The 13,578-nt window shown below is 38.6% G+C and overlaps 1 protein-coding gene across 1 annotated transcript in view; it reads right to left on the bottom strand.

Moving 5' to 3' along the window:
• Positions 1 to 13,578, bottom strand: part of itgbl1 (integrin, beta-like 1) — a 55,250-nt gene that overhangs the window by 2,696 nt on the left and 38,976 nt on the right. The window contains exons 8-10 of the mRNA XM_082508317.1: positions 10,935 to 11,051; positions 5,996 to 6,142; positions 2,832 to 2,945 (exon numbers count right to left, since the gene is read on the bottom strand). Coding sequence (XP_082364443.1) covers positions 2,832 to 2,945; positions 5,996 to 6,142; positions 10,935 to 11,051 — 378 coding nt within the window. The remainder of the gene's footprint in view (positions 1 to 2,831; positions 2,946 to 5,995; positions 6,143 to 10,934; positions 11,052 to 13,578) is intronic.

Here is a 13,578-nt window from a genome sequence, read left to right as displayed (position 1 = left end):
GGGGGGGGGGAATAGTTAAAAGGATTAAATACTGCATTTGTTGGCTGACCACTTCCATTTATAGATTTATAACATTTTGGGCGAATATTTACTGTACAGTATTTACAGAGTATTTTCTTAGTACAATCTGTAAATGGTTATTTTTTTAGAGTTGGTCTTACAGTCCTGTGAGGTTTTACTATGATGGTAGGTCTGAAAGTCATGGTCAGTGAAACCTCTGCTTTGACCTCGAGGTCTCTGCATAGGCGACGTCTATTTAAGTGTCTGGAAGCCTCAAGAAGCAGCCAGACTTTCAGGCTCCTTTTCATCTAATTTGAAGATAGTCAAGGATCTCGCTGTTCCAATATGTGAAAGAAGAGTAAGCACAAAAAAAAGTCAGTATAAAAAGAAAAAAAAACTTTCTGAACTTCAGACGTGGATGATCACATCTGCTCACCTCTTCCTGAATTTCAAGATGTAGCTAAAATAAACACATCTATATTTTGTACTTTGTATCTGTCTCCTGAAGGATTTATTGCTGCACAGGTGAAATTTCCATGATTTACTATTGATCTGGATGTTTTATAGGAGTTTTAGAATATTGAACAACATCTCTCTATGTATACATATAAGTGCCAGATTAAGATTTATTATTGGTTCATGCTCTCCTCAACAAAAACATCCACAGTTCTTCGTTTATTCGGAATTTACTTAAACCAATTTTTTCCCGACTCACAAACATTTCACATGATTAAACAGCTCTCATGAATACCGTAAACTCAAACCTCTTCTTCATTTTATTTTCATCCCACTGACAAAACACAAATTGAAAAAATTGTACATGGTGAGAAAATGTTGTCATTCATTTTGGTTTTTTTGTTTCACATATTTACCTGTGTAGCAGGCGACCCGACAGACATTTTTGTCTCTCTTCTAATACGATTGCTGAAATTATCATATGCAGTGCATGAAATTAGCCAGCAAGCATTGCTAATATGCTAAATTTTCCACGTCACTCATCAGTTGTATGTGTAATGAGAATCCACAGCACTGAAAGATCCATGAAATCTCTGGATGCAAAGTAATTTATTGGCTAACTTTTGTCAAACATTTTTAATCTTTACAAAATGGCAAGAAATGACTCAATCACTGCTGTCTGAAAAAAAAAAAACCCCACAGCCACAGCAACTCTTTTATCCAAATATTAAATCCCTTTCTGGAATTGCCTTTCCATGTAAAACACTATTCCAATAAAATAACTTCCAAGGATATGGTTACTTTCACATTTATACTGCAGTCAGTAATGGTAGTCAGGCACATTTGCCAGATGCTCTAATGCATTTTCTTAGTTTGCTCCCTGTGTTTAAGCAATGCCGATCTGCATTTGGAAACACTGATGCTCATTTGAATGACATTAAGGCTGACATTTGGACTCTTAAAGTCATGATGAGAAGCACTTGTGAAGCTATTCAGATTCTGACAGGCCCCCAGGGCAAAAATAATTAGATGTGTACTAAACTTTCCACAGTCAGTGATGAGAATAAAGCTCCTGTGGATAAACAGCCATATGGCATATAGGTATGCAGTTGTTTATGGTTGTCAGGCACACAACCACAGCCATTAACATTAATACAAAATGAGTAATACAAAAACAACAGCAATAAACAGTGTACAAAATGTTTAAAAGCGCTCATTATGGATTTCAGTTACGCAAATCTTACAAACTTCCGACATAATTTAGTTATGTTAGTCATGGTTTTGTCAGTTATGATTAGCTGTTTTAACTATTCATCCGTTACATGTAGTGCATTTAACAGCTAATCACTGCTTAACTAGCTATTAAGTGTTTAGATTTAATATAAGCTAACAGTTTTAACTGCTATGATAGTTGTTTTGTGATCAGTTTTACTGTTTCTATAAAAACAGCTGCCAAACAAGCCCACACCCCATCTCTGGTTCACTGGGATTGTTACTCATGAAAGTAATTTGATTTTAACACGCGGCTCCCTCTTTCTGCTAAGGTGTCGCTCTTCAATAAAATTCTGCTCCAGTATTTTCTTTTAGAAAACCCCTAAAACACCTTTTAGGGGTGTTTTAGGGGTGGTCACTGGTGGTGGTCAGAGGGCCCGGTGGCGCCTGTGTCCGGCAGCCTCGCCTCTGTCAGTGCGCCCCAGGGCAGCTGTGGCTACAATGTAGCTTGCCATCGCCAGTGTGTGAATGTGTGTGTGAATGGGTGAATGACTGAATGTAGTGTAAAGCGCTTTGGGGTCCTATGGACTAGAAAAGCGCTATACAAATGCAGGCCAGTTACCATTTTCAAAAACAAATGTTTAGAAGCAAGGCCATTAAAATGGCTTTGATTTAACTCGAAACCTTTTTCGTCCTTAGTAAGGGCCAAGCTTTGAAAATGTAAATTAGCCCCTGCTTCTCCCAGCATCTCTGCATCTTGAGCACACCTGCCCACCTTCCACTCTATTCAAACATCATAAAACTACTCTCCATTAGATAGAGGCAAGTTGCACATTTAAATTAATTCAGCCACACACATTTAAAACATAAATTGGTTTTGAAGAAGAGCAAATTATACAGTAACCCCAACAATGTAGCGTGCTGATCTCCCTTTTCAGTGTTAGAAATACTAATGTAATAAAAACATAAACCTTCAGCTTGACTATTCTCATGGAAATAAAACATCTGGCAGTCTCTGGGGCACTTCAGTCCAAAGGTGGAAATGCTCAGCTGTGACTTTGACTTTTATATTATCCATTATCTTCTAGTATTTACCATTTTTACTTATTCTGATTGTATCGACTATATTCGATTGATTGTCTCTCTTTTTTTGATTTCATTACCTGTGCAGATGATCCCGTCGTGCTTATCACACTCTCGGTCGTCACACTCACAGTACTCTCCGGACACCCACCAGTCTTGGGGATTGCAGATACACTTACCACAATGACAGGAACCTGTAATACACACATGCAGACCACACACACACACACGAGCATACACATTGTATATTAACTGTATATTAACATCATTTTTTTTCATTTCAGCTGGGATTTTGGCAGTGTATATTCGTTATTTGCTGTAAATTACTTATTTTGCACAGAAGATAATACTGGGCTGAGTGAATATGACATGTATTCTGGGGAAATGGACACTAATATGCTTTCACCACCAGGACACCAATCCACCCACACTTTAAACTTCCTGTCATGCCCATCAGTGTCTATTCTTCTCTCTATCATTCTCTCTCTCACTCACTCTTAAGGGCAGCAGCAGGATAATAAAGTATTAAAGACTGGTAGAGAGAAACAAATCTACTGTTGTCCACTTTATTTTTCCTAAGCTCACACCCAGAGGTCCAGCAACTATGGTTTCAATCCCCCCAGTTTGTATCCACATTCAGTGGGTTGCAGGAAAACCACTATGAAAGATGGGAGCAGATGAAGTAAGAAGAAGGAGAGAAAGTGAAACGGTGAAACAACAGGAGGAGGCGAGGAAAGGTAGCTCTTGTGCCTCGGTGTAGCGGCGCATGGAGAATGAACATGCTCGTCTTCATTTTCACACCATCCTCGGCTTTGCAGGGCTGGACTCAGAGCAGCAGGTCTATTTCTGTGGATTCACTGCTATGCAACAGAAAAAAAAATCCTGCTGCGTGGTGTCATTTGCCACCTAATGATACATACAATGTAGTGACAATGCGCAGTGTAAAGAAGTCGACAGCTGCTCCTGCTGCAACTAATGATCAGTTTATTTACTGTCAATTAAAATTTCTATACCTCCAAAATTTAGTCTATAAATATCAGACAATAATTTAAGTACTCTAAATACAACTATATCAAGAGATTAAGCAAAATAGTACAACAGTGAAATCAAAATCTTCCTTTTGATCACAATACATGATGTGAACAAGAACATTTTTGTTAATTTTCTATTACCCACCTTAATTAAATACGCTCAGCTGCCTGAGATTGAATTATTTGACTATAATGCTGCACGATAAAAGTTTGCCAAATAAAAGTCTAAGTATCTAAACCACAGACTACATGATAAAAATGTTTCAGTGTAAATGTAAATCTTCTAAGTAACATCATCTTCTAGTATTATCTGAATTAGCCTAATTTCACTGATCAGGACATAACTGCTTGCACTGAATCGCCAATCAAGTCTGATACTCTGATTATCTCCAATAGATTGAGACAATCTCTCCCTTTTAGTATTTCCTTGAACTATTCCTTGCTTTCCTTGAGTTTAGCTGCCTTTTTAGATGAATTTTTCAGACTGCTAATAAGCTTCTTTATTATTCCTAGAAGGGATAAAGGAAACATACTTAACATTATAAAATACCTTAACCCTGGCTTAGGTGAGGAGCCTCTGTATTCACTGTCCTTGCATGTAAATCCTATGTGGTCATCCATAGTGAATTGAGGCCTTGAGTTGTTCCTATCAAACCACAACTTATCCTCAGAATACAAATGTATCAGTTTTTGGCTGAACTTCCTATTATAGCTTGGTAATAAGAAAATTATTGTTAAAAATTATTAGGATAAGTAAAATGTAATTAATACACAAGCAATACTTTGTACTGTGTCAACAGTGGTTGTGGCTCAGTAATATTACATTCAAATATATGATTTTGGGGGGGGGGGCAATAGTGTTAATATTATGTTTATTGCTGAAGCATACTACTTGGAAAAATGTGTGGTAGTTTCTAATTAATACCACGTTAACAAGCTAATAAAAACAAGCTTTAAGAAATGTGATGATTTCTGTGTAATAACCAGGAATCAGCCCTGCACAATTCAGATATATTATACTACTATACGACTGTATAGTTTCATAGGTATACTATACATAAGGCTATGAACTCTATATTTTTGGTGTCCACGCCGGTGGAAACCCAAACAAAAAATGCATTAAGAGGCTCTCATGTCTGTGTCTCAATCTTGCAGCCCATGTCACCTCTACTTGCGGCCCGCATAATGACATGAAGAAATATTTAAAAAAATTATTCACAAAAATGATTTAATATGAAGGCAATAGGCAGAGTGTTACAGGCATAGCCCTAAAGAATGTAGCCTCATGGGCAGTGTAGTCCGTGCTGCAGGGAGAATGGACTGCTATACCCGTTATGTGTCTGTAAGCATGAGGGAAGGAGAAAAAAAGAGTCGAAAAGCAAGAGATGTCACCGACCAGAAACGGGAGATGGAAGCATGTAAATATATATATACAAAGTTGACCCAGACAACAAAGTAAAGCTAGTTTTCTGTATGAGATCGCTTCAAAAAGTGCAGCCTTACCTAATGTCCACCCTACTCTTACTCATTTATATTAAGATTTAAAAATCTAGTTGGTATGGCAAATAACCTTTAGTAATAGTAATAAATCACACAGCAATAGGACATTCATGTAGTTGTAAAAAGCATGATAATATATTAAGTAATCCAAAGTATTCAGAATACGTTACTCTCATTGAGTAACGTAACGGAATATGTTACAAAATACATTTTGGGGCATGTATTCTGTAATCTGTAGTGAAATACATTTTAAAAGTAACCTTCCCAACACTGCATATTTATGCATTTCAACTGTTTGAATGATATGTGCATTTGAAAACAATGGGAATGGGAAATAGGTTTCTGAATTTCTAAGATTTTTAGAAAAAATATGTGGTTATACTTTTGTTGCATTGCTCTTTTATGTGTGGAATATGATCAGCTTTCAGTGGATGTTCATTATATTAGCATACTATTATTGCTATTCCAGCTAGTTTACATTGATATTGAATCCAGTATTCCACATCATATTCATACTTATGACCTATAATCTTTAAAACATAAATAAATGTACATTTTGTGTTTTTGTACTATTTGACATGTGTGTATTTACCAAACTTTTTTTTTTTTTTATCAAACGGGCCATGAAAATGTTCTTCTCAGTTGAAATTCAAATATTAACTTTTAGAAATGTTTTTCCCAAACACCACCGAACAAAAGGAAATACTGCTCACCTTTTCCACTGCATATAACACCATCAGAAGTCTCACAAAGCTCCTTGCTCTGGGCATCGCTCATATCACAAGACCTGGGGAACTGGCAAAGCTTCCCAAACCAGCCCTCCTCACAGATGCACCGTCCACATGAACAGTAACCGTGACCTGGCGGTGGAGGGCAGAAGGGCCTTCGTTTAAAAGGAGACAGAATATGGAGCATGGCCATGAGAAAACACTGCAAATACAAGAAAAATTTAAAAAAAAAAAAAAAAAAAGAGTAAAGCTTTCACTAGCAGCAAAAGTTGAGAGAAATGCCACAGGAGAGTAAAAAAAACAGCAATAAAGAACATAAATACTGGAAGTTGACAGTGCAGACATCGAACCTTGACACTAATAGGCAGTACAAGGAGGCAGAGCTACAGGAAGATGAGAGAGAGACGCAGCAAGCTTATTGTATTTCCCCTGGGGACATGAAAGGAACTGTCATCACTGGTCTTGTCCTGTCCTTAATGAATCTCCAGTGCTTCAGAGAGAGATGAAAAACAAGAAATGGCAATGGCAGACGAAAACACACAAATATTTTCACCCACACATAAAATCAGGGAAATGCATGATAATTGACTGAAGGAGGCAACTGCTCCCGGGATGTCTAAATAGCTGTTAGCATCAGTGTGGTTTTGACAGCCACTATAACAATTATGTCTCCCACCTCCAACAGAAGTCTTGCATCACTCACACCATGCTTATGTTTAAATAAACGCAGTGCAGACCCAGTTGCATCATTGACTGAGTCCTTTGTGTTCACATCTGGCAACAGATGCCAGGTGGTTACCAGAACACCCTTACCTTGCTCCAAATTGTTTAATGTAGAGGTACACAGGAGTGATCCAATCCACAGCTATTTGCTTCAAAATTTCTTTCTTTTTATTGTTTTAACTAAAATCCTACAGAAAGGGAACCATTAAGAAAGGAGCTGCTCTTAAGAGTTGTTAAACCACAATAGCAAAATAACAAAATAAAATACATTTATTTAAAAAAATGGCAATGAAAGACAAAACACACACAACACCAGGGACATGTAACTGGTTAAGGGAAGCAACTGAGTCCTTGGATGTTTAAATAGTTGTTTGCATCAGTCAATCAAACAGGTTGTTTTCAGATTTTTTCAGATTCAACACCACAAAAGTTAAACGGTCAAGACTCCTATGCATATGTAAACAAACACAACCAAACTTAGTTAAATGGTTAATTTCACTGAATTTGAACGATTTTCAAGGCACAGGTTTAATTTTTGTTTTGTTTTTAAAACCAGCACATTTCAGTCAATATTTATTTATTTTAATTCTGGTATTTTTTATCATTATTTTTCAGTATTATTTTGTTTTTATTATTATTATTTTTGCAGGAACAGCTTTTTACTATAAAATTCAATATTATGTGATAAATACACAAAATAAGCCGTATCCCCTTTTTAAAAATGTTTTGAAATATTTACTATTCAATTTTTAATAAATACCCATACATTATAATAGAATAATATTCCTTAGTGTTTTATTATTTTTCTTCAGGGAGCTTGGTTCAGATGCAATATTTCTTCATTTGTTTCCAGAAACTGAGAAGTTCATTTCTACTTACTCTAAAGCCAAAGTTTCTCTGAGCAAATGGGTGAAAAAGAAAGCCATGCACGACTGGCTCAATCAGACAGCTTGGGAGAGTGGTTAATTGCTTTAAAGGAGCAGAAATCTAGCCCTCATTCAATTAGTTTGCGCCTGCCGATCACAAAACTCAAACAAGTGCAGCTGCCTTCACTTAGTACTTAGATATGCTTTTAATGGAGCATGCATCGCATTTCAGCATTTTGTTAACTTGGTATCAAACCCAGCAGATCTGTGCTACTCGCAGAAAGAATCTGACAGAGGTTTAGAGTTCAGTGCCACAAAGGGAAGAAAAGAAATGGAGCTGTGTGAGTACAGGGAGGAAGAGAAGAAACTAGTAAGAGAGAGCAAAAGATCTAAGCTGCCTTCTGTTTAAAAGCTGTTACCACACAGCAAGAATCTCTTTTGAGTCTATTTTAAACTGAACAATGAGAACAAGGTTTATCCTGATCCAATAGGGTGGGTGTTTGTATGTAGAAAATACAAACAAAGCAGATACCAGATATTAGATGTAATCGCAGACTGACAAGACTCCTATTATAATTTCCCTCAACTATAATTTAAAGTCACAAACTGTGAAAATTAGACCTAAACAGCCTAGCATCTAACCTCGGTCTCACCTCTGTAAATGTCATGTGACCACACTGTATTTGCCAGGCATTAGCACTTACATAGTTCATTTGAATTAGACTGTTGAAGCGATCACAGAGGTTAATTAATACAAAGAATGCAAGATAACCTCTGTTGTTCCTTTGCGTTTCTTTCATTTTTGATCATTATTTCACAAAGAAATGCATGATGGTATGTGGTATCTGATATTAATGCATTTATTAACCCAACACTTTACCTAAGATGTATTATTGTGACACCTGCTATCAATTTGGCTATGAAGGAATGTATGTTCTCAACCATTTTGGCTTATTTGCAGAACAGTTTAAAACCAGCATAAGGAGCATCCACCGCCAATGCTAATGATAAGACCAGTGTTAGCTTAAAGCAGCACATTTATTTGCAGCTTATTGTCTTTTGATTTGTTAATGCATTCTTTGATGTCTGTTCATTTTCAATTCCCATTGTCACTAAAGAAGAATTTAATGTTGCATGTTGCTTGACAAGTTGCAAATGGGACAGCTGGCATGACATTTAAAGGTTGTAGTGGTCATTTTCAAGTGCACCAAAGAGCATGTCAGATTCAAGACACCATGAAGATCTTGCACTATCAAAGTAAGTACAAAGTACACAACAGACAGAAGGATCAAAGTAGAGACACAGTGCAGGTATCTAGCAACATCCCTGTCATAAAGAAACGTTCACGGTAGATATGCTGACATGATTTCAGTGGTTTCAGTAAACCTCTGTAAAATCTGGAGATTACTGTGTGACTTTGTGGGGCACGGAGCCTTCATAATACCCACTTAATACCCACAGCCAGAAATCTGGCTAAACATGAATGTGGGAGCCGACATAATGACCAGCTTCAGACTTTAACTACGGCTCGTGTCAATCCAAACATCAAAGTAATAATTATGCATGTAAAATCTGGACAGTTTAAAAGTTCAACACTCAGACTTGGCATTAATGATACAATATGAAAAGAAAGCAATTTATTGCCTTAAGCCTGAGAGCCTAAGATGTTCTTTTCAAACTTCCAACTGACAAATAATAACAAAATCCAGTCACGAGTAGCTCCAGTGAGATTAAAATAAACAACTCCAGTTTGGAAGAGAAATAAAACACAATTATGTTATAGCCAATTCAATCATCTAAGTACAAGGTGGCCTCTACACTGAAGAAGGTCCTGTGTGATCTTGTGTTCAGTATGACTGACCACCCATGTTTTCTATCCCATATAACACGAATATGTCTTTGTCATAGTGAAGGTGTAAAAAAACGATGAAATTATGGACCAGAAGAAAGAGTGGACTGCTTTAAATTGCAGTGTACAAAGTAAACATTTTGTCTTCTTGTTCTTTGTTTTTGGATACAACCCTCATGAGTCAAGTAAGGACCGACCTGACTGACAAGCTTGTTAACACAGAAGGACTGAATTGTATACACGTGTCTCTTCTCTGTTGTCTGCAGTGAGGTCCAAACAGTCAGCAGCACTGACAGCACTGTACCATGACTTATGAAGTTTCTTACAAACCCCCTTGAAACAAAGCTCCTATATGTTTGATCCTCACGTGTCACCTTGTTTCGAGTGCCTTTCAGCTTCTCAAAATACCCAATGACTTCCACAGGCCTTTCAGTATACAGACATAATTGTGGACCTATTGTTCGTATGTATGCTTATGTTTGTTTGCATGTGCAGCAGTGCTGGAGATAGGCTAACCCAGAAGGCTCCTCAAGGATTGTCCCTGGACAGCCCAAAGGACAATGAGTGGCCATAATCCAATCAATACTACAGAAAATTACCCTCAGATGCTGCACTGCACCACTAATGCAATAGTGAGACAGCTCACTAGAACATTAAAAAAAAAACTCCCTACCCTGGAAGATCCACATATTGATATATGGTAGCAGTTAGACAGATCACATGTGAATTTAAGAGAAAAGACAAATAGTTTTAAACTTCACTGACTGAACAGTGAACTGAGTTTCACTAAGTACCTTCCCTGTTTGGTATACATGTGAAGGAAAAGCTCCTCGCTGTTGTTAGAAAGATATTAGTTTGGAAAAAAAAAAGAGCTATTATTTGGAAAACCGTGTATGTGTCATATTTTATCATTTTTCCAGCACTTTCATTACAGCAAAGGACCCAAAAAGCAGATCTCCGTGTGGTGTATGTATCCAAAAAAATACTCTGAGTCATGTGGAGTCAAATTAAAGAGGCTTTGTGATAATCATTGATATGACTCTCATGACCTGCACTACGATCCTTTTTTGTCTTTATTTGGCTTCTGCCAGTCTCTCTCTCTCTCTGTCTTTTCTCAAGCTCTAGCATCTACAATGGGAAATATCAAATTCAACTGAGCCTCTAATGTTTTAGTGTGAGCTACTGTATTCATTACAGCATCTCTGCCTAAATGGCTCAAATTATGAGCGCCAACTTCCCGAGACCTCAAACAGAAGCTTCAGCAGCTGAGAGAAGTTTCTCTAAAATTAGGCTCAAGGGTTTAGAAGGTTGTGCCTGTGGATATCAATGAGAGCAGACAGGATCACGGTGCACTGATCTTCAAATTTACAAACGCTACCGGCAAAGTTTCAAAGACCCCTTAGGGCACAACAAAGACTTAATGTGTGTGTGTGTGTGTGTGTGTGTGTGTGTGTGTGTGTGTGAGGGTCTGCGTGTGTTCGCTTACCTCCACAGACCTCTCCACTGATGTCTTCGCATTGACGGTCGTCACACTCACAGTTTTTGCCATGAACACGACTGTCCCCAGGTGGGTGGCAAGTACACTGTCCACACTGGCACTGACCTAGAAAAATAGAAACGTCTTCTCACATCTGAGCAGTTGTGTTGTGTTTTTAACAGAATAATCTTTCTTTGTCGGAAGTTGTTTATATAATCTATATTCTATTCTATTCACTCTGTAATTTTAGGAAACTGATTTGCATACTGGCTTTAGTGTAGAATTTACCTCTGAGATCTAAGTTATCATAGGTGCTAACCCTATATTTAGGAAAAAAGCTAAACTGCTGCTCACACTTATAGTGGGGGAAGTAATCATTCACGCCCCTGCTGAATTTGCTCCTTTGCAAAGAACTGACCAGTGTGAAATTTTTATGGTAGTTTCTTTATAATGGAGAGAGACTGAATATCAGCCAAAAATCCAGAAAAATAAAACGTATAGATTCATGTCACTGAGTAAAGTAAATATTTGATCCCCTACTACCCGGCTTGTTCTAGCCAGTCTGGATCTGCGCCCATGTGGCAGGCAGATTACAGATCACTCAGTCAATTCCAGATAATCCTGATCTCACTCCAACCTCTCCACAACCATGGGCAAAGATGGTGGGATGTCAGGAGGTGAAAGGATGTCAGGGCCTGCAGAAGGCTGGAAAGGGCCACAAGACCTACAAGAAGCTTGCTGAGAAGGTGACAACTGGGGGTGTGATTATTCAGACATGGAAGATATATATAATTACTATCAATCATCCTCCGTCTGGAGCTCCATGCAAGATCTTGCCTCATGGGATAAATGGTAAATGGATTGGTTCTTAGAAAGCGCTTTTCTACTCTGCTGGGCCATGTTGTATAAAACATGAGCCATGTTTTATACAACATGCCCTATTAACCCATTCATACGAGCACTTCTATGTAAGTGCTTTCTATCTAACATTCATACAACTTGGAGTTAGCATCTTGCCCAAAGATATTTGGCGTGCAGACTGGAGCAGCCAGGGATTGAACCAGAGTTTGTTAATGATCTGGGCTGTTGAGACCAGCAAGAACACAATTAGTAAAACACTACCCAGTAATGGACTGAAATATGAAAGGTCCCCTTGCTCAATAAAGTACTGTGGCGGAGGTGTGATCCCTGGCTCAGCTGCAGAGGAGGGGTGGTGCAGTGAGCTCAAGGGGCAGTGCCAGGGAGGTTGGAGGGACAGGTGGATGTGATTGTCCTGACAAGGATTTCCCTTTTTCAGTGACGTTGGACACGAAAGGGGAGAGGAGTGTGCAGCTGACTGGAAGTCGGCTGCTGAGTGTGCCGGAAAAAGTATTACTGTGTTCTCAATAAAAAGCTCAAAACGAACGAAAACACAGTGTGTCGGGTCCGAATCCTTTACAGGCACATATACAGGCCCGCCTTAAGTTTGCAAGTAAACATCTAAATAATTCAGAGAGGCTTGGAGAAAGTGCTGTGGTCAGATGAAACCAAAATGGAGCTATTTGGCATCAACTTGGCTTGTCATGTTTGGAGGAAGAGAAAGGCTGAGTATGACATAAAGCCTAAAGAACACCGCACACCCAGTCAGGCACGGAGGTGGAAACGTTATGCTTTGGGGCTGTTTGCCCAGACCTCTACAACGGAGAGACCAAACAGCCATTTCATAAATGCATGGCACAGCATAGAAGAGCCACCTCGATGGGACAAGACTCGGCTGTCCGTCTGCATCTAAAGGACAAAGGTCACTCTTTCGAGGACACCAATGTTCACATTTTGGACAGAGGAGACAGACGGTTTGAAAGAGGAGTTAAAGAAGCCATCTATGTCCACTGTGAATGACCATCTTTGAACAGAGGGCGGGGCTTACGACACCAACTGTTTTGAGATCCCAGACGCCTTAACGCCCACTCACATCCTGGGCCATTTAACCTCAGTAAATCACATGATAGGGTGGGGCTAGGTTTCACAGTGGGTTCACCCGAAACCTTGGCTGATTGGGACCCACACCCGTTTTCACACCGTGGCTTGTGTGATTAGGTAGAGGATCAATAAGGGGTCCATGACCCTCTTGGGTACACTCCCATAGGGCTTAAAATCTGGGACCGTCAAACAATTGCTCTTAGACATGAAGAAGCTTCTTGGATAAGAGGTTTCACTTCACAGACATAACCTAAAATATTTAGATAGTTTCTGTAAAGAGGAGCGCACCAAAATTCCATTGAGACGTGTGCAATCCTGGTGACAAATTGGTGTTTCTCCACCAAGTACCAAGTCATGTTTTGTGTGGCGATCAAATACTTATTTTGTTCAATTACATCCAAATCAATTTATAACTTTTAAGCAATGCATTTCTTTCTGCATTTTTGGTTGATATTCTGCCCCCAAACCCCTCCCCTAATTTTAATCAAGCTACCATTAAAATTAGAGACAGTTTTTTTTTAAGTGGGCAAATTTACAATTTCAGCAGGGGATCACATAATTATTCCCCCCACTGTACAGACTCTTTTCAAGCATCTGCATAAACAGCATGCTAACACAAAACTAGCAAACAATCTAACTGATATTTAAGCTGCGTATATGTCAACCACAGCTAAGCAGCAAGAGCCTGATCTAG

Source organism: Aulonocara stuartgranti (genome assembly GCF_965226115.1).
Source record: "Aulonocara stuartgranti genome assembly, chromosome: 16".
NCBI classification, from domain to species: Eukaryota; Metazoa; Chordata; class Actinopteri; order Cichliformes; family Cichlidae; genus Aulonocara; species Aulonocara stuartgranti.
Note: the sequence above shows the minus strand (reverse complement) of the source record. Positions and strands in the feature narration are given on the sequence as shown.